We start from the raw sequence: 27,351 nt of genomic DNA, 5'->3' as shown, positions 1-27,351 counted from the left end.
GAAGGACAAAAAGTACTAAAGTACACCTCCGACCTTCTCCTACGAGCGTCGCGCTATCCGGAACCCAGCAGCAGCAGCGGGACGCTGGCATGCTGGGGAAACTTTTTTCGGCTCCTATAATTTATTTACGGCTGAGATATTTTTCTCCGTACTTCAACACCTTCCGCGGCCCCGTCGCCGGCGATTCTCCGGCGAAAAGCGAGGTAGAAAAGAGGTGAACGAACGTCTCTTAAGCGATTCACCTTTCTTCCTTACTGCATCCGCGCCGAGACTCGCCCTCCTCCGCTTCCTTTTTCGCTGATATGTCCGCGTGTTCGTTCGCTCCTTATCTCTCTTCCCCTTCGGCGCCCCGGGTTTTACGGGCGCGCTTAATCTCGACGTTCGACTTTCCGCGTGGAACTTTCCGACCGATAGTCACGTCGTCGGTGCAAAAACGCAAACGACGACTCTCGACGTGCGTCGTGCTTCCTTCTTCTTCCTCAGAAACGCTCGAATCGAAATATTAATCAGCCCGAGCGGGGGAGGAGGTGAGCTTCACCGGCGATTAAAAGTATTCAGCGGTCGAGACGGTCGGCCGATTTAACGTCAAACGACGGTTCCCCGCTCTATTCAAAATACCTGTCAAATTCCGCGAAGGGCATCCAGCGTTCGTTCGGCGCTCTCGCATGCGCGCTCGCGCGCGTTATTGCAATCACGAAAAATCAGTGCCGCGGCGAGCCGTAGTCCCGAAATACATTTTCGTATGTCTGCCGGTTCTCGGCCGGCACGCAGTTTTAGCGTCGCGAACGTCCGAACTACGAGAGCGGCTACGAGAGCACTAGTCTTTGTCGCTATTTTGGGGAATGGACGCAGGGACGCGAATACGTTCGATCGATGAATCACTCCGTACACCGTGACGTTGACGCGCGGCGTTGGCGCGAGGGAGAGACGAGGGTCCACACGAGTTCCATGCCGAAACGGCGAGCGGGAAGCGCGCGGGCGACGGGGGGGGGGCGCCGAGCGTTCTCTCGCAGAGGGGTTGGATGCACCCCGTCGCATATATATGGTGGCGGCTCACCGGTTGCGGGTACAGGCTATGCAGGTGCGGGTGTATTAAAAAGCGGGGGTGGCTGCGGTCGCGTACCAATCACCCGACAGGGACGAGGGGGTGGTGGTGCCGTTGGACGAGACGGCGGGGGGTCGGATAGCCGGCAACTGGACGATCGGGGGCAGTCAGGGCGCAGAGAGGGATCATATAGAGACGGTTTGTTGCGAGAGAGAGAGAGAGAGAGAGAGAGAGAGAGAGAGAGAGAGAACACGCCCGAGCCCACGCAGAGCCCGTGAAATTTTAATCGTGTCGTCATTGGGGTAGTTTGTTGCGATAACCCGACCAGCATAGACGTATACGGATTTCGGCGGAGGAGGAAAAAAAAGAGAGGACGGAAGGTGGAAAACCGTGCCGTTCTCCCTTTCTCTCTTTCTCTCTCTCTCTCTCTCCCTCCTTCCCTCCCTCTTTTTTCCGGGTATTTTCTCGTGCTGCCGGGACGGTATATCGGACGAGCAAACACTAAGCATCGACGCGCGTATATTATTCGTTTGCATTCATTAACGGTGCAGAAGTAAAAGTTAGATCGGGATTTGTGTCTCTTTTTCTCATCTCGCGCGCGACGAAACTTCTGATTCTCCTCCGGCTGGTGATTCGCGCACGATTCATCGCGCGTTGATCTTGTCCGAGGATTGGTTGTTAAAAAAAAATAAAAAAAATATATATATATGAGAGAGAAAGAGAGAGAGAGAGAGAGAGGGAGAGGTACTCTTGATGCGAGAACGCGAAAAAACGTTGTAACGAAAATACTCGTAACCGTAAACACATTACGGGCGATCGCGGACAGGTAGAACGACCCGCTGAAAAACGCGGAACGGAGAGAGAGATTCATGGGAAGCACGACGTGTCGGCATTATTGCTCATTTGACCCGGCGGGCATCGGAAAATAATGTAGAAAATTGTTTTGCGGTCTTTTTATCTCGATTTCAGGGACGCCGGTCAGCGTGCGGGGCTGACGGGTGCTTTGTCTGTTTCCCATCAATCACGCGGACCTTTTCACCGTGCGGATATCGGGCCTGCCCGTTTTTGCGTGCGGTGCATCCCGCTCGATTGCAATCGCGGCGAATTATTGAATCTGCTGCATCTCGTCCGACCGGATTAGGTTGCACGCGCGGATGGCTCGATACACGATTGCGATTTGTTCATTTTGTCGCGGAGTGCCGTAAGGATATATTCGGCTGCGACGTGTTTTTAAGAAATATTACACGGTACGATCAACAACGTGTTTCCCGCGATGTTGATAATTATGCAAAGTGAGATCATTCAATGCACGTAACGCGTCAGATAATTTTTTTCTAATTATAATTGTTCTAATTATAATTCTAATTATAACTATCCCCTAAGGAAGCATTCAGGAATTCGACGGCTCTGTTGGAAAATTACTACGTTTATAAGCGAGATAACGTCATTGCGAAAATTGCGTTGATAGTTTTCGATATAATTATATAATACATAATCACAGAGAGAGAGAGAGAGAGAAAGAGAGAAATGTGCACTTACCGGTTTGAGCTCCGCGAGATGTCTTCTCCGCGTCTTGACCAATAACAGATCTCCTCGGCGAAAATCTACGCCGATCGTACAAGAGAATAAATCGAATAGATCGTGGAACGGCTGATATTACTTTATTTGATGATGTACTTAAACAATGAGAGTGATTTTGATTAAGGCCAGTCACGCGTACATACAGCGTTGTCGAGCACGACTCGTGGAGCTCACGGACGATATAATTATACAATGACATTTTCTCCCACGATTATATGTATATATCGATATCGCCTCGTCTCGAACGACAGCGGCGTTGCCCCGTGAAAAGGAAACAATGGCTCGACGGGGGGAAGGGATGTGACTCGGCCGGGATTCGAAGTCCTTAGAGTGGTAATATTTACAATACGAGCTACTCAGAATTTCCACTTGTACCGGGGAACGAAATGTCCACCTACCACACGAGTATCTTCCTCTACTTCCTTCTCTGAAGTAACAATACGAAGTAATCGTTAAAACGCTCTCCTTCGAGATGACGATCGGGATGAGTGAATTCGGAAACGCGTCCTGATCCAAGAAACTTGTTCTTCAGGATCGTAAGGTCGCGTATCGCGGCAACGACGGGCTCGTGTAGTCGATGAGACATTCGCAAGGTTCGAGTATTCTTAATCGGGATGACGAGAGGGGGGGGGGGGCAATGCTTAACGTGTACTCTTGAAACATTATTAACCTAGATAGTTAGTCGGGCATTATTATATATTTACATACTATGCGAAAACGTAAACCCTGGTTAGTCCTCGAGTCCATGACAGTTCTTAGAAACGACACCGCGACGGGCGAGTGTGTGTGATGATATACAAGTAAAACCCTGACAAAAAAGTTCCTCTGACGATTAATTTGCCAAGCGGAGGAAAATCACGCTACCGTCGTCGCGCGACGTCCGACTGGGCGTCTTCCGTTTATCCCTCGACAACTTAACGGTGATGATATATCGCTTAGCGTTGCTAAACTAATCTGTAACATCGTGCAAGCCCTGCCTCTGGCATTAGACTTGGGCCATCGAGACAAGATTAATCAACGTTCGCCGCGTTCTCCGCGAAGGTCGTTCTTTTCCGGACGAGGGAAGACCGCGTACCGCGAGACCTCGCCCAGCTAACCGCTTTGGCTCGATCTGCGGTCTTTCGAAGCCGAGCCCGACTTCTCCCCTCCTTTCTCGTCTCTGGGTCTCGGCGAGTTCGTGAAAAGTGTCACGCCCGAAGGACGCGCGAACGTGCTCTCGCTCTTCGAACTCTTAATAAGGTCTCCACACGTGCCTGGGCTTCGGACTTCTTTCTCTCCGCGTTCTGACGGCTTCTCTCTCGACGTCGATCCCGTCCTCCTTCCTCCGTGTCGTTAGGTCTTGACCGATATTTTCCTTGTCCTGGCCTTTCTTCGTGCTAAGGTCCACTGTGCCCTCCAGACGGATTTTCACGGTGAGATCGCCGCGACGGCCGATCTGATCCTGATCGATCTGGATCTCCGAGTCGTTTAGATTCTCTATGCTCGGTCTCAAACGAATCGACGGTTCTTGGAAGGTGGCGTCCGTGGACACGGCGTCTTCCAGATCGCTCCTGATCGGTGAGATTCTCGGGGAGTCTTGTTCGGGGAGGGACTCGTCGCTCCTGACGCGGTCTCTGTTCAAATCCTGATCGTTCCTGTCGTCCACCTCGATGCTGTCGTCCGGACTGTCCAATCCGGACCGGCGCAACACCCCTTGCTCGTCTCCTCTCCGCTCCTCGTCCTTCGTGCTGCTCTCAGGGCTGTCGCTGCTGCTCCTCAGCTTCCTGAGCTCCTCCAGACGAGCCTGGTCCGGCCTCTGCAGCCGTTGCTGCGCCATTCTCAGGGCTAGAGCGTGCCATTCAGGTTCCAAAATATACTGTTGCGTGTGGTACAACGGGTTGTAGAGCCATGAGGACTGCGGCAACAATGGCGCGAATATCGAGCCGAAAATGGATCCCGTGGCGCCCAGTAGATGAAGACCTGTTACGAGCAAGACGGCGTGTTAGCTTTGTGCAAATTATACGTGCATGTGTGTACACATATGTATATACGGGCGGCGAGCCGAGTAGATCTCGGGTCGGGAGTGTCTGGACTTTTACCTTGAAAGTGTGAATGATGTCCGGACGGGCTGGGCGTCGTGGTAGTGGTGGTCGACTCGGCGGGAGGCGTTGGCGCCGTCACGGAGGCCGTCGTTAGCAAACCCGGTCCGGGGTTCCCGGGTGACGTTGTCGGCGTTACTTCCCGCACCGACACGCTGATGGGGCCTAGGTCGCTCCTCGTGGATTCTTTCGGACACACCAATTTACGCGGGACTGTTAATCACTTAACCTCGCCGGAGGCGTTCTTACTTAAATCAGACGCGTACTTTATAATGGGCGAACCGCGCGACTCCCGTCGGAACTTTCTTTTCTCGCGAAACGATTGCGCGTCTTTACCGGTATTAGGTCCAGGCAGCCTCGGGGATCTTTGTTCGATGGCATGGTGGAAGGGGTTGAAGGCCGACGCGCCAACCGGCTGTGGGTGTGTGTGCGGATGGTGGCCGGGCGGCGGTGGAAGACAGTGCGGTGGTAGAGATCCTCGGGGTAGCCCGCCCCAACCCTGGCCCGCACTTTGCTCCAGGCCCAGGTGTTGCAATCCTGTGCAATCAAAGAAATGCAGATTACGCGCATCCGGGGATTCTGTTTGCGCGCGCCGTGTCCCCGTTGTCATCGCGCGCCGCCCTGACCTCCATATCGCTCCGAAATATTTGTCGTTGCTGACACCCTCCCTCCTTCTCTATCACACACACACACTCTCTCTATCTCTTTCCGTGTATGCGCGACTCGTTAACGCGGTTTCGAACTTTGCGTCTAAGAATAGACATTAGGACTAGATTCGACCACCGCGGTTTCGGTAGCTACGCGTGCACACGTCGGCGATTGACATTCTCAAACGAGTCACTATCTTTCGAAAAGCGAGTTACGCGACGAGTAGACGGCAGTACCTGAAAGTGACTGATACGATCGTTTTGTGACAAGACACAACATATTTCTGGGCGTCACGGTGGCGTTGTATAATTTGCCGGCAGGTAAACGGTGATCGACTGACAGTTCGAGTCGTAGAAACGCATCCCTTTGACGTAGAGGCGGTTTTGACGTGGATGGACAGTTAAATTTATCCAACAGAGAATGCACGGACGATCGATCACCTTTTTTTCGATAATAGCCAATATCGCGCGGTCGCGCAAGCATGTGTTTGAATGCAATTAAATTTATGACATCAAAAAGTTCGTCCGAGCGTGATCGGTCGGACAAATCGGACTGACATAAGTCGCGCATCGCCCGCGCCTTTGTCGCCCGTTTGCGCTCCTCTTGCAAAACAACAAATTGATTTTCGTCTCCTTTCACCGACCAAAAATCCCTCCCCTTCTCTATCCACCTCTCACTCGTTGCGCGAGATATTCTTTTCTCTCGCGCTATCAGCGTGTCCTGAGAGAAAATCATATCTCACCCCTCTCGCGTACGACATCACCGGTAGCTGACGACGTGCTAAACGCGGTCGATCCTCAGTGCGAGGGACGGCGTAAGGAGTAAGCTCCGTGGTCATCGACGTGGTATCGGTTTTTCGAAAGACCTTGATCAATAACAGATTATGCCGTCATCTGTGCGGGGCAGTTTAAAAATTCCGTGAAGGCTGCGAAGCCACCGTGCGCACCGGGGGTAGGGGTCACGGCGGGGTGGCAAGCCAGGGGTAGTCGTTCGCCGGAGCGGGGAGAATTGTCCGGTCACTGGCACGAGGGCGTGATCACCGAGACACGCGGATCGCCCCATTGGCGGCTTGCGCACCCCCACCGGTCGCGTCGCCGCGGGTGGTGGGATGTGAAAAAGCTCGGTAGGGGTTGAAGGGGTGATTTTTAAGCTCTCTTTAAGCCGCGCGCTCGCCAGGGAGGACACCGCTATCTCGCGTCCTACCACACACCGGCGTGGCACACTGAACGGGCCAGCCGTGAGAGCTCGTAGCCCTCCTACTTTATGAGGGGATTAAGAAAACGATAAGAGGCGCGCGAAAGCACCGCTGCCACCGAGCTTACGGGGGCCAACGGACGGCTTCCGTTCGCTGCAGCATGAATAAGAACCCACTTCGGTAAGCTTTTCAGGCGCGAACCGGGATTCTTAGGTGACGACTCGCGTCGCGCGAGCATCGCCGGCCCCGATAACTGACAATGAGTCCTCCCGTGAGTTTTCCTCAGCGATCGAGCCCCTCAGGAACATCCCCCGCTATTAATGCTGATGAGATCTCTATAACGAATGACGCAAGTCAGACTCGGTGAAGTGTGTCCGCGTGTGTGTTTCAATAATCATTTTTCATTATACGACATCGGCAATTTCAAAGAACAAATATCGCACAATATATATCATTGCTACTCGCGAAATATGAAAAAAAAAAACATACTAAACAACTTTTTCGGGCTGGAGCCTGTGGAGTTCGCGCATGAGGTGTAAACGTTCGATACGGACACGTATCTTTCCCCCATGGGGGTGGAATGGTGTAACATATTTTCAATTTAATAAACCCCGAAAATGCCGTGCGCGCACCCTCTTTCGACGGAACTCGCGTGCCGGGTTGGGTTCGGCTGGCGGGCGATAATTCCGAAAACAAATGAAGACTAATGAGGGGTGGGCCCGGCGAGATCTGGGAAAGAGTGAGAGCGAGGGAGACAGTGCGCAGGAGACGCGGCTGAAAGGGTTCAAGGAGCCGCCGCTACCCTTTAAGGGGTGAGAAATGTTAAGCTTAAACGTTACGGCCCTAGGGTTAGTTGCCTTTGCGTGCGCCTTCCATCGGGGTACTGGAGCTTTAAGGGATGATGTATTATCGAGCAGCGTGCTCAAAATGTGCTACGTACTTTGGTCGCGCCAGCCCCCGAGATGCGGTAATGTGACGTCACGTGTAATATGAGCTTTTAAGCGCAGCTTTATATACGTTTCGCCGCCGAGCCGCGGGGTGAATTAAATTTCGCCGCGTCGATTATATACACAAAACTCGTCGCCGGCGAGGCCCGGAATGTTTCTTACACTTCTCGTCCCGCAATTATTCCCGCGATGTCGTAACGGTTTCCTGGTAGCGCCGAGGAGAGGATCGCGCATAAACCGTCGCCCGTAAAATTCCACTCTGTGTAAAACCCTTTGAATCTGCTCAGGCGTCGTGAGCTTCGGAGCGCGAGCACGTTTGCGGCGATGAGACTTAAAGAGCCGTTTAAAGACGTTGATTCTCGAGGCGTGACACGCAGCCTTGTGTTGAACGAGCGAGAAGTCCTTCGAGTTTCTCACCTTAAACCCTCCCTGATCCCGCCAGCCCGAGATACATAATAAATTAATTCGCGTATTTTCCTGTCTGCCTTATCTATTCAAATCTATGCAAAACAGGCGTTAAAAACGCCCTTCTTGCTGCTAAGGCGTTAACCCTTGCGAAGCTCGATCCCCCTCTTTACAGTCTCTTCGCATTCTCTCTCTGTTACTCTCCGGCTCGTTCGTCGCTCCTCTTTCTACCTCGCGTTCTATCCTCTAGCTACTGCCGGTTGGATGTCTTTGCACACCCACCCTTTGCGCCCGTTCTCATTATCGCGTCGCAGCAACCCCTAAAATGCCACCCTGGAAAGGTCCCTGGCACCGATCTAAGCTCCACGAGGAGATATTTCGAGAAAGGACGAGAAAATTGCTCTCTCTCTCTCTCTCTCTCTCTCTCTCTCTCTTTCTCCTCGCTTCTCTTTCTCTCTTTTCCTCTCCATCTTTATCCCGCTACTGCGAGATTTTCTCTTTGAAGTCGCGAAAGAGCGCAAAAATGATGGATCTTTTGAGAAATTGGCGATGCTCAGCGATGTATAAATTTTCATCCCCATCGTTTATTATTACATGCTACAATATATACAGTACGAATTTTAACATAGTATTGTTATTAACGCGATAATTGATTCCACGAATGCGCTAGAAATTTATCTGATTTCATTAAAACAGAACGAAAAATCGCTTTCACCAGTTTAAGTTTCAGTTTTACAATTACCCTTTGCCTTTTATAAATATCAGTGCTAATAGTATCATAGAACATGGAATTTAACAGCAGTACATGCCGGTTTAAATTTCTTCCAAGTTTGATTTCAAGTTGAATTCAATTCTTTCGAGTACCAAGTATTTACTTGCTTTAAAGTTGGCTTCAAAGTTAGCCGACAAAATCGGTGGAGGATGAATCGATTGAGGAATGTCGTTATCGGGGCATCTATCTCTTAGGCTTGGTGGATTTTCGCGTTGGCGATAGGAAAGGAGATGAGAGAAGAGACCGACGGCTAGAGAGAGCGTCATTAGTTACCGTCGCTTCCAGAGAAAGGTCCCGGTCACTGGACCTGATTAAAAGACGGAACATCCCGGGGCGCCCTTGCAAGACACGCGCAGGGGGGTGAAATGTGACGCGAATTTAAAGGATCCGCAGTGATTCGACACGGGGGTGGACAGGAACAACCCTTAAAAAGGTTCCCTTTAAGGACCGCACACCCGAAGGGTTGCCGCGTTCGGTTTTCCGTGTACGTGAAAGAGCCCTTTAAACGCGTCGCATCGTAAATCAGGTACGACGGTGTCCAAATTCGAAGCAGGAACATAATCCGACGATCGTGGTGGTGGTAGCGTATCACGATAAAACCCGTCGCGATTAGACAAATCTTCACTCGGTGAGATTTAAGGCGCCTTGTACTACTACAATAGCAGCGATTTGTCTGCAAAAAAAGCAAAATGTAAAAACAATACAGAAAGAAATATATATATATATATATATATGTATATATATATCTGAATAACACGCGGAAGATGGAAGAGAATTTCAGGGTCGTCACTTTTCGCAAATTGCACGTTTGGTAAGAAAGGTGGTTCGCTTTAAGGAAGGCCGCGAATTTACTGCAAAGCGATCCGGGAGCGAAGCGACAGTTTTAAACTGAGCGTTCCTAACAATCTCCCCCAAATGAGGTAAAGGCCACCTTATTGAAACAGGGGTCGCGATTTTTCCGGTTCTCTCCCCAACCCCTCCGCCATCCGACCCCCCTCGTAGGCGGTTAATTGACACGGGAGAGCGGAAAGAGGGAGGGCAGATTGGGGCTGCGCGAGCTGGTTCTTGTTAACTTGAATCTTGGCACCTCGCGATTTTTCATCCCCTTAGCCAGACTGACAAAGACGACGGCTCTCGGCCTCCCGGGAGGCGCGCGATCAGGCTGTTTTCGTTCGCGGACAATCTCAGCGACGATCTGCCGTGTGGTATCTGTCAACCGGATACATTAATTTTCCCCGAGCTTGCTGACGATCGCTTCGAAACGTGTCGTGAAACTTTGAAAAATCAACGCAGCCGGAAAGTGGGAAGGCGTCTCCCTCGACGTTGCGTTTGCTGCTCGGAATTTCGGGATCTACGGGAAAGACGCTGTTTTAATGATTCCACGCGATTGTTACGGACGACGCAAATGATTCTTCATAAACCGACAAATGTGTTGGACGGTGAGACTTTAGTTGATCGGCGGTGATGTTTTTACCAATGCCGAGCATACACGCGCGATGAAAGATTAATCGCGCCGCGGGAGCGAGCAACGCGCCATCCCGATATATTGAGATCGACGAACGGAAAGGCGAAATTAGAGCGGATATCGGAGCTCTCTCGTCGTGGGGAAGAAAGGCGCATTGGTCCGTCGGACCTCGGCGCTCTCACGCAGCCCTTAGGGAGCCCATAAAATTCGTCCCTGCTGTCGAGGTAGGCCCGAACGAAATTTAATAACATCCCCCTAGTTACACCTCAATGGGCACCTTAACAACCCTGCACGGCCAGCCACTCGACCCCGCTGCTTTTCCCTTTCTCCTTATCAACCCTCTGGCGTAGATATCTAATAAACCACCACTTGAACACCCTTACCTAGTCAGCGATATCCGGCCGGGCGAGCAGTCGGCCGGTCGGGCTTCGAAAGTTCGAAAGGTGCACGACTGACCCTCCGTCGGACTGGACGGAGGCGCAACCTGTGTGCCGGCCGGCGAACCCCCAGCGAAAGGGTTGAAAAAACGCGCGGACTCGAAATAAACCGATCGATATTCGAGCGCCGTGTTCTCGCGCCCTGCCGGAAACAATGTAGGTGACCCAATTGCCGCGGGTGCCATTTATCCGACGCGTGAAAATTGCGCGCCGATCACTCGTGATATTCGTTCACGTTGCTTCTGATGTCACTTCGATTCTTTAATATCGACCGACGGACCCCTTCGAGCCCCTATCGGCTCCCGCAACGTTATCTCCCGACGCGCGATTTAAAAGAAGAAACAAAGCACGAGCCCCGAAAGGTAGTTGACAATTGTCGCCGGATTAAGGTCCGATGCCTCTAATTATTCTCCCGCGCGATGTCGTCGGCGGGGAAGTCGTGTCGGGCGGGAGGATCCGCGCGGATCACCGAGTCGCGAGACGAACGCGAAAGAGAAGAAAATTCGGGGGCGTACTAGCGGGGGCGCGGCAGTGGCTGATTCTTGATTGAGTAGCGCGGGGATGCGCGGGGCTCGGATGGGGGAGAGTAGCAGCGAGAAATCGACGGCAGGACTGCCATCCCGTAGTACGCCTCGGGGATAGGAGGGAGCGAAGCTCCGTTAAGCCGCTTATCATGCCGAAACAATACACTGTCGGTGCACCAGTATCAGTACCCGACCCTCGCTGCTCCGGGCTAGTCCCATCAAAATTTGGAGCTTCGAACGAGTTTCAATGGAATTCGTGCCACCCGACTGTCCTGTCGAACCGGCCGGATACCTGAAAACTTTTTCGAAAACGCTCTGCGACGATGAAACGTTTAAACCATCGTTTATATCGCAGCGAATGCATTAGCGAAGGAAGAGTTTTCGTTGAGCGCTGAAAAACAATCACCGGCCCCCGGGTTATCTCGCGCGATCCGCTCGTTCCCAGCGAAATCTTCAGAGATGTTTATCGGATTTAAACCACCGCCTCTTCGTGTTACCGCGGATAAAGAAAATCAAGGGGAGACTGTCCGGCTGAATCGCTCGCCCGTCGGATCGTTCGGGAAAAGAACACGACGGGGATATTTTCGATCCAGCCCAGTCGCTCCTCGACGAGAAAGTTAAGCCGCGCCGAAGTTTCTTCGTGACTTCTCCCGAACGGGGGGCACCGAAAGAAAGGGAGAGAGAGAGAGAGAGAGCGAGCGACTTCGAAACGAAAAGGCGGAGTTCGTGCCCGGGGCTTAATCAGAGTCTTCTCCACTTAGAGGCCGGTGGCAAAACTCAATTTTGAGTCGGTGCCTGCCGACGCTCAATTTTGACACCCTTCGCAGCCACGAAGCCAGCCGGGGTAGCGAGAAGAGGGCGTCGACCCTGGCCCGCCGAACTTGCCGCAGTTGCTCCTCTCGGGAGGGGGCCACGGTGTTGCAAACTTAGTTATCTATCGACGGGGAGACGACGTGCCGAGAGGCTGAAGGTGAGCTTCACCGGAAGCAGGTACCCGCGCAAACTCGTCGCGACGAAGCCTCGGGGAGGACGCGCGCGCCTGTGTCTTCGATTAGAGAACACCCACTTACCCGACAGCTTGAATCCCAATGGGTCCTGCGGGTGTCCGAAGGGGAATGGACGAGGTCCGAAGTGAAAGGGATGAAAGGCCTGGTGTCCTGCAAACGTGGGATGAATTCTCATGAATCGGCGTCGCGACGTTGCAGTCGCGCGAGACGATCGGCCCTCTAGCGCGTTTCTCTATTTTCTCTTCCGCGCGTACATCACCCTCGTTTAATCGCCTCCCCCCCCACTTCCCGCCGCATCGGTTACGGGGAAAAAGTTGCGTTATCCGCGGTGGGTAAAGTTGTACTCACTTGTCTTCGAGCGCGGCTCCCTGGGGCCGTCCACGGTCACCTTGATTGCCTTCGACAAGGTGGCCACTTGCGGCGGCGACGTCTGCAGCATGATCGTCAGGGTGAAGCTCTTCCCTGAAACGAAAAACGGAGGACGGTGGAGGGACGGGGAAGAATTATCGCCCGGCGGTAAAACGACGGTAAAACGGGCAGACGGGGGAGATTCACCCCCGTTGGGGACGACGCTCGTACGCGCGCACTTTGGCACTCGCACATCGCGCACCGTTGCCGTATCAAAAATCATAAAGGCCGCGATCCTCGGTCTGCGCTGACTCCATTATTCACGTCCAATTCGCCGACCGCGAACAGAGATATTCCCCAATCTCACGAGCTCGCTTTCTCTCTCTCTATCTCTCTCTCGAGCGTGATTTGTATCTCGCATCGTTTCCTGTTTAATCCAAAAACTCGAGGGGATCTCGCGCCTCCGCACGGAAAAAGAAAAGAGACTAGTTCCGGTAAATCGTAAATTGGTCGCAACATATGGACACTTAAAACAGCGACGTGAGCAATTCGAGTTGCGAACCTTTTCGCCGGCGCGGCGATGAAAATTGCTCGCGTTGCTAAAGTTTTCGACGTCCATGTAATGCAACCGATTCAGCCGCCTGGCAGGTAATCTTCTTGATTTTCCCGCGGCGTGTGTTGAAATTCGAGAGGGATTTTTATCCGAGCGAAATTACCACGGGTAGAATCGCAGCTATTCGCGGTGGTTCGCTCGGCTCGACATTTCTTGGCGTATTTAATCCGACGCTATCGCGAAGGGCACGCTTGGACGGCGCGAAACGGCAATGCGGCGCGCGCGTTCGCTGGAAACAAAACACAAATGTGCCGGAAGTAAGGGGTGAACGAGTGACGCCACCGCGTCGATGTTTGTTCCCGGATAGGCTGGAATATGTTAATGCAGTGTCGGCGTTAAACGCGCGACCCCCTGAAATACGCGGCCGTCCGTCACGCGCGATTTCGCCGTTTTACCTTTCGCCGTGCAGTCGACAGCGTTCGGTAGCGCGATAGATGAGATATCCTCCCCGCCGGTTATCTCGGAATTTCGATGGTGGGGCCCCGATAATGCGACGCAATAATGCCTCCGGAGCGCACTTCTCTCTCTCTCTCTCTGTAATTTTCGGCCGAGTGTGTTCAAATTTCCCGAAAATGCTCGTTTTCTATATTCACTTTTTGCGCCGGGAGTTTCGTGAAAATGACGGTTCAGTTTCAATTGGCCGGGAATTACAGCGCGCCCCGGAGTGCGCGCGCGACTCTCCCGATTCTTATTATCCGAATATCCCTCTCACTGAATTTTCCAGGCCGTTTTCGCACGTTGCCTCCGCTTTTCGTCCTCCAAGTCCCACCGATCACCGGAAACAATATCGGCGAACGCGCAGGTGAAACGTGGCTCGTAACTGGCCGGGCCGTTTACTAAATTTCGATGTTTCGACAGAAATATTTCAATCGATGACGCGCGCGGAATTCGTCACGCATCCGACGCATCGAGCCCGGGTCCCGGTAATCGCACGTACGCGAAATAAAACGCGGCCGGTCATCGCGTCGCGATGCCGAAGAAGGGAATAACGGCGACGCCGGGGATACACCGGCAAAACAAGGCACTTACGCGCTTTTTCGCGCTCCGCGACAATAAAGTTATACGGCTTATAATGGCGTCGCCAAGTGCGGCCGGTACGTACACGCGCGTGGTCGGGTAGTTTTATTTTATGGTAGCGCGGCTGGCCCCGGTAAACGACCGCGTTTTTATGGTGAACCACGACATTTAACCGGCTTACCGCCCGTCGCCCGGCGAAATACCGGACTTTAACTTCGCCGAGGGAGCCGTGCCATTTTCAGCGCGCGCTCCCTTTCGCGTCGCGCGCTGATTGGCCGCTGTTTTCGCGCCGCGTCGTTTCATGGTGTCCGTCCGAATAGTCAAAATCAATTTTACTCTTTGCGCATCGACTCTCGGACTGTTCGTGCCAGATTCGGAGGGATTCGAGCGGACTCCGCCAATCTTCTCGTCTGTCATATCGTATCTTAAAAAGATTTATTTCAAGTAATCCCCGAGAGAAAGTAGAAATTTATCATAAAGGCCAAAAACGAGTGATGATAGTAATGATAATAACTTTATTGCGCGCTATCTGAACGCGTGCAGTATGCACGTAAAATTTATACATGTGACCATTGAGTGAATGATGCGCAATGGGCGAGGCAAAAGCATATGTTTGACCTTAACGAAGTTAGTCGAGTGTACAAGGCAGTAAAATACGGACAATACTACACATTTGTGAGTAGTTATACAACTTAAAGACTAGTTTTAACGTACGTGGTCTTTTTGCAAGGAGAGTAAGAAGGATAAAGGAAGGATATTGGCTGGTAATGAATTGTAATAGTGAGCGGCGTTATTTGAAAAAGGTACGCGAAATCTAGAGGTTCGACGTTGTGGAAGGAATAATAATTCTTGACAGCGTATAGTATGCGAGGCGGCGTCTATGTGAAATTTAGAATTGTAGTGGAAAAGGTAACGCGAAGATAAGCGAGAATGTCGATACACTGAGAAAGGAATAGTTGAATAGCGACGAAATTTTGCTTAAATGAGCATAATTTTTTCGAGCGTGACGTTTTAGTCCACTGAACAAATTGTATAATTCCTGTAATGAGTTATCAATTGATTCAACTATTGCTATTTGGTGAGCAATTATATCAACGCAACATATTGTCGCGCCAACACGCAATTTGTTCAGTAGATGTGATATTTTTTTCGACGGAGGTCACTGTCGATTTTGTAGATCCAAGCTTTTTCTCAATGCACGTGAGACCACGTATACCGTGCAGCAAAGATGGATAATGAAGCGTTGGCGCATTTTTAGCCAGCCCGATTTTTCGTAAAAATTAATGCGATTTTCGAACGTTTTATGAGAAGCGAAGGTATGACTTTTGCAATCGTTGAATACGATTTGATAATTTTCTATTGAGATATGGAAAACAGATTACATTAGCGTAATCGAATGATGATATGATAAGAGACTGCGAAACAAAAAGTTTCTGAGGTACGGACAAGGCGTGATGGAGAGAGTGCAACATTCGAAGACGAGAGTATGCTGTCTGTGGTTTAACGATAACATAATATGCATTGCAATCAAAATTCGAGTAATAACGCAAGGGAAAAATATTTGATATTTGTAACTATAATCGTCACAGTAAGAGAATTATAGCCAGCAAAATCAATTTTCTAATAAGTGTTACTATAATGTTAGTGATAATAACCTTACATGCATGTTTTAACTGCTACTTGTAACATATTGTTACTATCCGAGTCGAAATTTGGATTCTACATTAAGTTTTCAAGCGGAGAAACCGAAATGACTTCCCATTTATAGCATCAGAGGAACACTAATAATGCTCCTTTGATACTACATAAAGGAATTTAGACCTCCTAGAGAGAAATTTGAAATTCTACATTAAGATTTCAAGTGGATGAGAATGGAAATAACTTCCCATTTGTAGTATAAAACGGAGCGCAAAAGAAGACCTTTGAAGGCTTAGTGTAGAATTCACATTTCAGGCACGATTTTTGTGGTTGAAACCAAAAAAACAGATTTTAGTTGGCGCCGAAAATGATTCGAGTTTCTCTCGGTGTACCGAATTAACAACGAATCATGCGGCGTTGCCGATCGTCTGAATGATTTTCGAAAAACGTGAGCCTCGCGAGCGCGCCGTCAGTCTTCCGCTTCACGACGGACGTGGAAGGTTTCGCCGGAGAGATTTCGCGGCTGAGAGCTAACGAGACCGAAGTTTATTGCCGGCGCGGTGTCAGGCGGCAAGAGGGCGGCGGCAACGCGAATCAGGGGTGATGGCAGGCATTTTGAGGGTGTTTATGAGGCATTATGTGTAACTCGTCGGAAGAACGACCCACCCCTCGGCTGTACACTCTACAGTCTACTCTGCCACGATCCGACTACGTCTACGTGAGATTCTAATTCATCGCGCGTTAGACGCGGCCGATGTTCGGCTTGCAGTTTCGCGCATCGTGATCGCACGTGGAAACGGCGTTCTTTCCGGAATTTCGTGAAAACGCGATCCTATCGCGGCGAAAAACACGATTGTGCTGATTTACCGCGCGATTTATGGGGAGGGGAGCGCCGGAGGGCATTTTGCGCCTTTTTTTGGCTGTTCGCTCTTTTTTTTTTTTTTTTTAAGCGCTTCTTTATGCGCCGAGGATTTGACTCGTCGACGATGGTATCCTTCGTGCTCGCAAACAAGTCAGAAAAAAAGTTATTAATCCACACGTCGTACGTCACTTTTATCCAACAAAATATTGCCCGGTCGCAGACGCGATTGAGAGGATCCATAAAGATTACGTTGGCCGAGTCGACTGTAGAGAGTTTCCCGTTACGGTGGACTTTTCCAGAAGATCGTCGAAGGATTTGCTCGGTTTTCGCCGGGCGATCCGCCGGGTATCTCTCAGACTCGGGGACTTTCGAAATTTCGCTCCGGAAACGGCAAGACGCGATGGAACGCGATAGTTTAACCCCTTTTTTTTTTCGCGGAAAAATCGCAACGACGTTTTTGCCCCGGGGTTTTTGCGCGAACGCATGATATTCTCGCGATGATTCAGCGAGCCGAAAACGAGCCGGGTGAGAAATTAATTCGGGCAAGGTTGGCTCGCGTCCACTTACGCGACAAGAATTATGCGAGAAGACACGAGAACGCTCGCGTTCGCCCTAAGTTTACCCAGGGATCATGCAGTGTTAAAAACTCCCCTGTTTGCCGGCGAGGCGAGGGTTGCTCGGATCGTTATTTCGGAGTGTTTGTCGTGTTTTAAGATTCTGACGTTTTGACTACCCGAATCATGGCAGACGAGGCCGAGTGTGTATATACCGCCCGTGACACGTTTGAAAGGAAGCTCTTTTTTTTATCCACACACGAGTGCCCGCACGAAATGTTAAACGAGCCACGGAGGGCAGGGGGAGAGTTAACACACATCGACTACGTGGATATTAATAATTTACACTTCTTTCGCGATTCCCTTCGGCGACGTTGCGGGGCAACGGATCGCGAATTACAGAGAATGATCGTCCCTCTCGCGACCGATTTCATCGACAGCGTCGCGTAATGACTCCGTCGAAATTCTGTTGCAGGATGAATTTCCGACGGTAGGGGAAGGAGGGGGGGGGGGAGTAGTTTCGCCGGCAATAATCGCAACGTCGCGTCTGCGACTCTCAGCTGCGACGGCGAGACCGGGTGAGTGGTCATTGAAGCGTTTGTAAAAACCTGCCTTGGTGTTGGCGCGACGGAACGAGGGGCGAAAAATATCGAGAAAATAAAGTAGGGAAACGCGGAATTAATATATGTGAAAGAAACGGATATGTACGTACGCGGGCGAGTCGCACTACAGACCGGAGCGGAAAATAATGTTTAATCGGTAGAAAATCTCGGCGCAGTCATCCGCCGTAGAGAATCGCGCGCTCCTCGTCCCGCCGCGCCCTCGCGATCCCTTCTGCGCGATCCCTTACATGGCCGAGGGATGGATTTTTTAATTTTTAATTGGCAAAAAACGTCGCCGAGGTGGTCGGCGAGATCCGCTCTCGCGGATTTAACTGGCGTGTTCGGGTTCTCGGAAAACGTTAATACGTCTCCTAACGTTGGAAGTTACGTCACTTTTGATAGAATTGTCCGTCGAAACACCGTCGCCCGCGAGATATATTTTTGCGCGCGACTCCCACGTGAGATTTATTCTTACGGCGTATCGATGTTCATTAAAGCCCTCGTCGAACGAATCTTTCCGGGGAATTCCGAATAAAATCGGCGATCGGCTGAAATCAATTCTTTTTTCTTTTTCAAAATTAATGCCTCGTCTCGCCTTCGTTATTCGGCGATTTTCCCCAGACGAACACCGCTAATGAAGTGGCTCATTACGATTCGGTGAATTAACGAATCGGTGAGGGGAACTTTTTCGACTCTCGTAGTCCGATACGCTTCAAAGCGAAGAATCGCCGATGCAGGGCAAGCGGCTGCAACAGCTGTTCGGTTTCACCGAACACGAGGAGCCGCTATTTTTAAAGGCCGATGAAAACGAACCTTGTCGACCCTTCTCAACGACGATGACGACGACGACGTCAGGCCTTTACGACTTATTAAATCATTTTCACACCGTGCGGAATTCCTCGGGGCAGTTTCCTCGAATAATCCCTCGCAATCCGGTCATTCGCGGCGGAATCTTGGCGTTACACAAGTCTCGATTAAACAAAGTATCTCCGCGACTCTCGTAATTTCCTTTGCCGTAGACAGCAATATAAGTTAATCGTTGTCGTAAACGTTGAATTCCAGCCCCGACGAGACGTCGCTTTGCGTTCTCCCGCGCGAAACAGCCGCGTGTGATTCACGCAACAATTTCGAGGCGCCGTGTGTAGTGCGTTACGCAGCGGTCGATACGCGAACGCGTTTTTCTTCCGCACCGTAAAGGAGATATCGAAGATTCGGATCTGCGAGAGCGGTGAACTCTCGTTGCAACGTTTGTTCATATGGCTCCCTCCTTCCGTCCTTTGAAAAAGACAGAGAGTGAGAAAGGGTGGGCGGAGAGGGTGGAAGAGAGTGAGAGAAAGCGGCTCCGAGCGAGACGGGGATCCATTGCGCCAGGACATCGGTCAGGATCTGGCTGTCGATAGTCGGAGCTTTCCCTCGGATTCTCGCGCTCTCTTCCTGCCTATACCTCGGCCGGACCGTCATAAAACACAGGTAACTCCGGTATTTATGCCCGTCGTTTTTACGCCCGTCGCCACCCCCGTCGTGCCACACACCGCTCCCGCTTCTGTATTCTCTCTCTCGCTCGCGCGCGCCAACACACGCACGGGCAGCAGAGAAACACGCATATATAGCCGCGTCTCCGTACGGCCCGTGACTCCTAGCAGTCGGAGGTTGACGCTAATCCCTGTCGGGAGCGAAAGGGGTGGCCGAGTGATATACGCCCCTGCGCCGGTATGATAATATTCCGCCGGCGCCCCCCGTAGCCCCTGGCCGCCGCGCGTAGTCGTTACACTGCAGCCGCACACCACGCAGCAGAGGAGAGGATCCCTCTTTTAGGTCAGCGCGTAAGACCGAATGAAAGCGATTATAGTCGATTAAAAAGGGTCGGAGAGAGCGAATCGCCGGGGAGGCAAAAAAGAAACACACGCTCGCGCCGGTCTCGAGTCTCTCCGCGTCCAAGTTTTCCCCCGGGGCGCGACCTCGTCCGTCCGCGAGGAAATCAGCATTCCTCGGGTAACAATTGACTATTGTCCGCGAGAAAGCGGACAACAAGCCGTATCTCAGCGGGTACGAGACGCGCGGCCGTGTATTATTGTTGGAGCGAATGGGTTCCTTGGATTTTTAGCCATTCACATATTACTGAAATTTCACTACTTGACCTACCACTGTCAACTTTGTGACATCCAAATTAGAAAGTATACGTTGAAATACAAACTTTTTCGTAATGACGAGGGACATTTCGAGGTGCTGATCTTCAAATTCCAAGCGCTAACCTCGAAATGTCTCTCGTAATTACGTAAGGTTTTTATTTCAACGTGTATTTCCCAATTTTGCGACACGAGGTTAACAAGTGTAGTTTTTAGCTGTGGGAGCCGATTCTAATGACTACAGTCGTACACAGCTATGACTATGGTCGTATATGAAAGAAAGAATCAGTTCCCGCGACTGAAAACTAGGTCTGGTAATTAAATTTCATTCGTATTACACAGGCAGCTAGTTTTTAGCTGCCGGAGCTAATTCTTTTTTTCCGTGCATTTCTTTCAGTCACAGTATGTTCAATCAAAATACTCGTCGTCGTCGTTCTTCCTGCTTCTTCTCAGGTGATTTTCTGTTTTCAGCCTTGCGAAATAACTTATCCCCCGAACCAACGAATCCGCGTACAATTTGATAAATTTCCGCAAAACTCCCGACAACAACCGTCATTACGCGTTCGCGAAAAAGAGCGTATCCGTACATCGCGGCAAAATAATTACGAACACTCCAATATTTGACGCGCCGCTCCGTGCGATACAATTCGAATATCGAGATATGAGAATTCTCCGTTCCACCCGTCCGATTTCTCGCGAACATCGGCGGATTTTGCAAGCGAACCCACACGCAAAAGATCGGTGTCCGGCAATCGGACGGGAGAGAGCAGCGCGCTCTCTTTCGTTTTCTTCGTGCCGGGCGGCGAATCAACGGGTCGCCCCGTCAACGTCGTCACGCATCTCGACCACGGCCAATTCTCCTCGTCCGCATTCGCAATATTAAATTGGTCTGACAAAGCCCGCGGGCGAGCGCGAGACAAATATTTGCAGCCGAAAAAGTCGGAAGCGCGCGCGCGTGCGCGGGACCGCGCTCGCTCGCTCGTTCGCGCGCGTGGGATGCGTGCAAAACAACAGGGTCAAAAAAGCGAGTGGAACGCGTGAGGAATCTGTATATAAAATGCATTCGGCTCCTCGCCTCGGCGGTATTATGCAGCGATACGCGCTACGTGACTCGCCGACAAACATCATAAATTTTCAATTTATTCAACGGGATTCGTGTTTGCCGTTTCTTCCGTAGGTAATAACGATCACCTGTCATGCATTTAGCCTTTACGTAGCGCGTATTCATTTTGTTTTGCTTTTTCTTTCAATTTCGCATTTGTCTCTGTTCTTCTCTCTCTCTCTCCCTCCCTTTCTCTTCTTCTCACCGCTTCCGTCGCACTGTCGCGGCGCGCGTATTTAATTTCCACCCGGTACGTTTCGCCTCGATGGACGAGATTCGAGTTTATCTCGACGCGAAAATTCGCCGGCGTCAGACGTGCGGAAAGAAAAATCTCCGGCGATCGCGCGATACGCAGCGCGGAACGATCTTGCGTCACTCTCATGTGGAGAATCTAGAGGCAAATCGTTGCATACCGGTGGTAGTTAGGGGCTGCCCGTAATACAGTAATGAGGGCTTACTGCCATGGAAACCAAAGCCGCTTACAGCCAACCACTCTACCTCCTCCTATACTCCCCCTCCCCCCCGCACGTACTCTGTCCCTCTCGCTCGCGCGCTTCGCCGTACCATCCCACGATTTCCTATATATCCGCGATATCCTCATTCGCGAGTCCCGCTAAAAATTCCGGAAACCGTTCTCCGGCCTCTATTGTTCCGCGACGAGAATATCTCGGATCTCTCTTCATTTCTCGAGTGGAAGAGGCCAACATGCGGACGGGACAGACCGTGTGCTGAAACGCCGATGTTCATAAGTCGACGTCGATACTCGGACAGAAATACGGCGACGAAATTATTGCCGATGAACGCGCCGGCGTTCCCGACTCCGATCGGAAATGATTGTCGAAATAAATCAACCGAATCCGCGGCGAGATAGAGAGAGAGAGAAGAGGAGCGCGCCGGTTTAGGGTTTACCGTCGACCGTCGAAAGTAGCGCGCGGAACCCGCCGATATCGCAAACCCCGCAATTTCCTTTTCCAATTTGCCATAAACAAGTCGACCACCCCCTCGTTAACCGGGGAACGCCCGTGACTGCTCTCTCTCGAAAGTTCGACGTCGTCGGGCAGGACGAGGAAAGGGAGAGCGACAGAAGAAGGCGGACGAAGAGGACGGTGGTGCAACTCGGTCGAATTAAAGGAATTAAAGGACGCCTCGTTACTCGTATCTTCCGATTCCCTACCTCGACTCCTGCGCGTAGAAAGGGGGAGAGAACGAGAGCGAGATTGAGCGAGAGAGAGTGAGAGAGAGGATAAAAAAAGGATGCTGGAAACTTTGCTCCTTTCCTGCCCGATCTAGGCCCTCTCGTGCCGCCTCTCCCCTACCTCTTCGGCTCTTCCTCGAGGAACGAACGTTTGCATTAACCGTTCGTAATGGCAGCGATTATTAGGGAGCATTATTCAGAGGTCTCAGACCCCAATTTTTTTCGCCCCTCGCCCTCCCTGCGTGGCTCCTTTTCGCACGAAAGGAACGGCTGAATTATTGAAACGCGGAGCTGGGAATTAAAAAATCTCCGCGCGCGCCCCTTACTCCGTCGTGGGCGGACGGTAGTCGCAAGAGATACCGGGTCACGGTATTTGTCGCGTGAATTAAAAATGAGGACGGAACGAGGGGCCAGGTGGTGGTCCGTGCTTGGCTTTCGACGCGGGAAAAACGAGGCCATCAGTCGGGGCACCACCTTAATGTAGCGTAGTCTGAATGATTTAAGGGGCCGCGCGTTGCAAGGAGGCAAACGCGGAAAAACCGATCGAGCTGCCAGCGTCACCCGATGGAAGTTATTTCGGTGGAGCGAATAAAAAGAAACAAAGATAAGGAGAGGGAAGGCCGCATCGCGAGTAATTGGACCGTCATATTTCGAGTGCTCTCTCTAGTGCTGTCTTAGCGAGAGAGAATGCGTTCCGTCATACCGATGTTAAAAGGAGGTAACCGTGACGACGACAAATTAATCATTATCTCATTCGTTACGATTTTACGCTATTACGCGCGATGGAGTAGGAGGTGGAGGGAAGTGCAGCTGACAAAACTCACCTCTGCCGCTCCTGCCGACGAACCTGAGATCATTGAATTTGGCGACCTGGTTTTTCATTAAGGCGGTAGAATTTCGCAATTCCGCGCAACAATTTTCGTCATTCCCGGCGCGCACTGTCACGAGGGTACCGTCCCCGACCTCGCCGAGAGCTACCACCTTGAAGGCTACAGGTAGGGTCTTGTTCGATCTCCAGTGCGACGGCAATACCGTGCAGACCACATGCGGGCAACCTTATATCAATATAAAACAATTATATTCTCCATAGAAATTCAAACATTTTTCTTTGTTAGAACGGCTAACTTTTATCCGAACAATTAATTTGACAGGACCGGAAGTCGATTTTACACATGCACCGAATTAAATGAAAAATAATTTCTTCGTAATTTAAGGAATATATTTGCAAAAGATTTATTTATTTTCGAAAGAGAGAGGTGTGTTTAAAATCCCAACTTCTATATATAGAGAAAGTCCACGGCTAGTTGGCGGAAGGGGTAAAAATTTGCTAATCAATTTCCGCTATTTTCTAGCGTCTTACAAGATTGAGCGGGCAAGGATTTCAAACATGTCAAAGATGCCTGTGAAATTACTATACTGCGAGAGATTATTGTTATTCTCGATGCCAAATATAACCTTTTTATAGTTTTCATCATAAAAATAACAACACGCGTGTCAGGTTATTATCACTATATCAACACTTTCTAGAGAATTGATTTCCCCAACTATAATACTTTTACGGCGATGATTATAATTATAAATACCAAGTAATTTTCTCTCACAGTGTACTCGCTCGAATCTGCAACTCGTTAGAAAACAAGAGAAATAATCAATCGACCAACACACCCCTTTAGCTGAACCAGCCCCGGTCTCCCCTAACGTGATATCCGTCACGATCGGAGCATTGACAGTACATAAAAAATAAACATGTACGAAGAGATTGCTTTTGCAGCGAGCGTTACTACCGAGTACGGGTTTACCTGTGCGAATAAGTTCTCCCGGGTGCTCGGCGAGCAGTCCGTCTAACGTTCTCTCGGCGAGCAAGTCGGCGGTGAGGGCATAATCGGGCAGGTGATTTCCGCTGACCGAGCCTTGAGGAGGTACCTCGTTGGCCAGGTGCATTCTTCTCCTCGAGCTTGAGGCCCGGCCTTTCCGTATCCTGGGCCCGCCAATTTGGCTCACCGGGTTCGCCTGATGGGCGCCGCGCACTGACCTAGGATCAGGATAGTCTAGGCCGGAAGGCCGATCCTCAGGTCGAGCATCTCGCGAAGGATTCGTCATGAGCGCGTTGTCATCGATACCTTCGGTCGAGACGTCACCTTCCCCTGCGAGCTTCCCGGAGGAGTTCGACTCAATTGTTTATGTCTTGTCGTTCCCCCCCCCCAAGATCCTGGACGACGCGAGAGGATCGTGCAATTCCCGATCCGTCGATCTCGATACGATGCTTGGTCCGTCGACACGTCAGTACTCTTTATCTCATTCCACTGCACACGAGCGGTTTCTCGCAGTTCCCGCGGTATTCCGCGAAGCTCCCACGCGTAGATCGATCGCTACGTTCGACGCGCGTGAACGATGATCGACGAGATCCGGCGACAGTCTGAGGAGCTCACGAGCGTAAATCGGTCTCGCCGATGGCGAGGAGCGCATTACGATCGCTCTCTTCCTCCCGGCGGGAATTGGATTTGTTTTCCTCGGAGATCGAGTGCGCGATTTCTCTCTCCACGGTGGGCTTCTTCGGCCCCCCCGCCGGAACCCTAGGCTGCTCCTTTGATCCTTATTTCATTATCCTGTCGCGGGCTCGGTAGCGGCGGGGGCATCCGTTTGCAAATTCTTCTTCGTCTCGATTGCCAACTCGCGGAGAAAATTCGTTTTATTGGAATCGTCGGCGGCAATCTCGGCGACCCTCTCTCCGCGTGCTCCCGCGATTCTTTGATCGAGCAGTCGGTCGTCTTCTTTTTATCAACGACGGAGGAACACTCGTGGCCGCTCGGAACACTCAAATCCGCTCGTCGTCGTGCTCCGGAAGTCGGCTGCGCCTCGCGGAAACATGCTCGCCGATGGTGCTCCTCTTGTCGCGCGCGCGTTCAAAACACTGCCTCGCACCGGCGGTCCGCGTCACGTTCGCGCACTTTCTTCCTCGCGTCGGTACATATTTTCACTAAAATCCCGCACCGTAGAGTTCTCTTCTCACCCCCTTCTTTTATCCCAACGCGGACCTCGCATACGCGGCGCTCACCGCGCCAAGTTCCGTCGAACTCTGTCCGCGCGTCTGTCACGTGTATCTCTCTCTCTCTCTCTCTCTCTCCCCCTCTCGGCGATCGAAGTCTTGATCAATCACAGAGAACAGTAATCGATAACGGCGAGAAATCGAACGGAAACACCGGGGCTGGCAGCGATCGGTCGATCACGGTGCGCGCACATCGATACCGATCCGACAAATTTTGCCGCCGCGGGGATCGCGAGAAGCCGTCGTATCCTTCGTCGGGTGACAGTCGCCGTCGTCGTCGCGGCGACGGTGATTCTTCACCTGGCCGGTTGCTTCGCCGGGGTGGCAGGGCAGCTTCTACGAGGAGGTAGGATAGGGTGTTTAACTCGCGCGGTCTCGTTTCGGTTCGGCGGTGGAAGATGGCGGCTTCTGCGGTGGAGCCGCGCGGTGTGGTTGCGGTGTATTTTTGAGGCTGCCGCCCCCAGCCACCACCGAGACCACCCTGGGTAACCCTCCTCGCCCCCCTCTTTTCGTCGGCCCCGCAGCCCTCCGCGCGCCTCTTCCACGCCGCCGCCACCGCCGCCTGCCCCCACGGTACCCGACCTGGTGGGGGGTTGGTTTTTCCAAGCGGTGGGGAAAAATCTCTCTCCCTCTCTCTCTCTCACTCACCCTCGGCTCTCTTTTTCTCCCGTTATCTCGCCCCGTCTCTCTCCCTCTTTCTTTCTCCCTTCACCGCCGCGCGCACAAGCCCGCGGGACTGTCGCCGCGTTCCTGACGATACTCCCGCCGATGACGACTCGCGCGAACTGCGCTAACCTCGTGTACCGTCTTCCGGGCTCCGTCGTCGTTGCGCCGGACGACGGGGGATGTTCAGGGGGTGACGAGCTTCCGGAGATGAATCTCGGCGCGTCTTGCCGCGCCGCATCATTGACACCCCGGACGAGCGATGATCTCTCAGCGTCGCGCGAACCGCAGCGCAGCGCGATCCCGCTTCTTCGTTCGCGACCTGTCGCGAATGTCGTCGAGCGTGCACAATTCGAATTACATCGCGAACTCTTCACATCGCGCATTATCATTTCGCCGTGCGCACCGCCATAATTACACTCCGAGCGCACAGTTTACGTAGTACGTGCGCCGTGTTCACTGATAATCGGGAAATTTTCACTTCTGTAATTACTTACGAATTAGTTCCCCATTCACTCGACCGACGCGCAAACGAAGCTTCGGACATTCGATGGACTTCGCGTTTATGATCATTCCCGCGGACGAGAGGAAAAACGCCTCTCTTCCTCCCTCTCGATCTCGTTCGCGTCTCCGCCGGTGCGGCCAGTTTCCGCTAATTAATCGGACGGGCGGAAGGAAGCGGCGAATATTTTCGACGGTTCTCCCGCGCGAACTCTCTCGCGTCTGTCGGCCGGCTTTTCGCCCTTCCCGGCTGATTTCTTCCCGCTTCCGTCGCTCAACGACCACCCCGCGCGAGACTGCGAAACGACACTGGGAAGAAAGGGAAAACAAAGACGGCAGAAAGGCCCCTTGTGTAGTTGCGTTTAGCACCGAGGAATACGGGGGATTCTCTCGTGAGGGTGCGGGCGAAGAACGTCACGGTCGGGACGAAGACGGCCGGGTTGAGAGAAGAGGAGAAACTCTTCGCCCTAATGTACGAGTAGTCATCCCCAGATTCAGCGGGGGATGGGGGGAGATACGTACAATAGCTATTGTAAAAATAGCGCGGAAAACAGCGGCGCGACTGCGAACGCTATCCCGCCGAAAGTTCCGTCCAACGCGACCTCCTCTTATCGTTCGCTCGTTAATTAGACGGCGAAGATCGCGTCTCTGCCCCGTCGCCGGCGATCTCACACGCGACGGAAACGGCCGCCGCCGCAGTCAGCCGACGGAGCTCTTCGGGCACAATGGGACACGACTTGCAAGAATTGCAACACGTCACTCTTTCGAGAGACTACGCGGGACTATCGATCATGGCGGTATCTGTGTCGTACGAGTGCCGTGCGTAGAACCCCCAAGCGAGACGACGAGCCCCCTATATAATCCTACACCCCTACGAGGAACAATGCGACGCCTCCGCGTCCCTAAACGCAGACCTCCCGAGATGCATTTCGTCATGCGTGGGCTCTTTCACTGCGCGCCCGATGACGTCTCTCCCCCCG

The 27,351-nt window shown here is 51.9% G+C and overlaps 1 protein-coding gene across 1 annotated transcript; it reads right to left on the bottom strand.

Moving 5' to 3' along the window:
• Positions 1–2,744: 2,744 nt before the first annotated feature.
• On the bottom strand, positions 2,745–24,510 carry LOC106745914. The gene is made up of 7 exons (XM_014621918.1): positions 23,961–24,510; positions 22,986–23,216; positions 12,453–12,566; positions 12,168–12,254; positions 5,041–5,241; positions 4,705–4,890; positions 2,745–4,585 (listed from the first exon to the last, which is right to left on the bottom strand). The coding sequence occupies exons 1-7, from the start codon at positions 24,259–24,261 to the stop codon at positions 3,858–3,860; spliced, it is 1,848 nt and encodes a 615-aa protein (XP_014477404.1). The 5' UTR covers positions 24,262–24,510; the 3' UTR covers positions 2,745–3,857.
• Positions 24,511–27,351: the final 2,841 nt, after the last annotated feature.

Source organism: Dinoponera quadriceps, unplaced genomic scaffold, assembly GCF_001313825.1.
Source record: "Dinoponera quadriceps isolate SergipeBrazil2010 unplaced genomic scaffold, ASM131382v1 scaffold1872, whole genome shotgun sequence".
Taxonomy (NCBI): Eukaryota; Metazoa; Arthropoda; class Insecta; order Hymenoptera; family Formicidae; genus Dinoponera; species Dinoponera quadriceps.
Note: the sequence above shows the minus strand (reverse complement) of the source record. Positions and strands in the feature narration are given on the sequence as shown.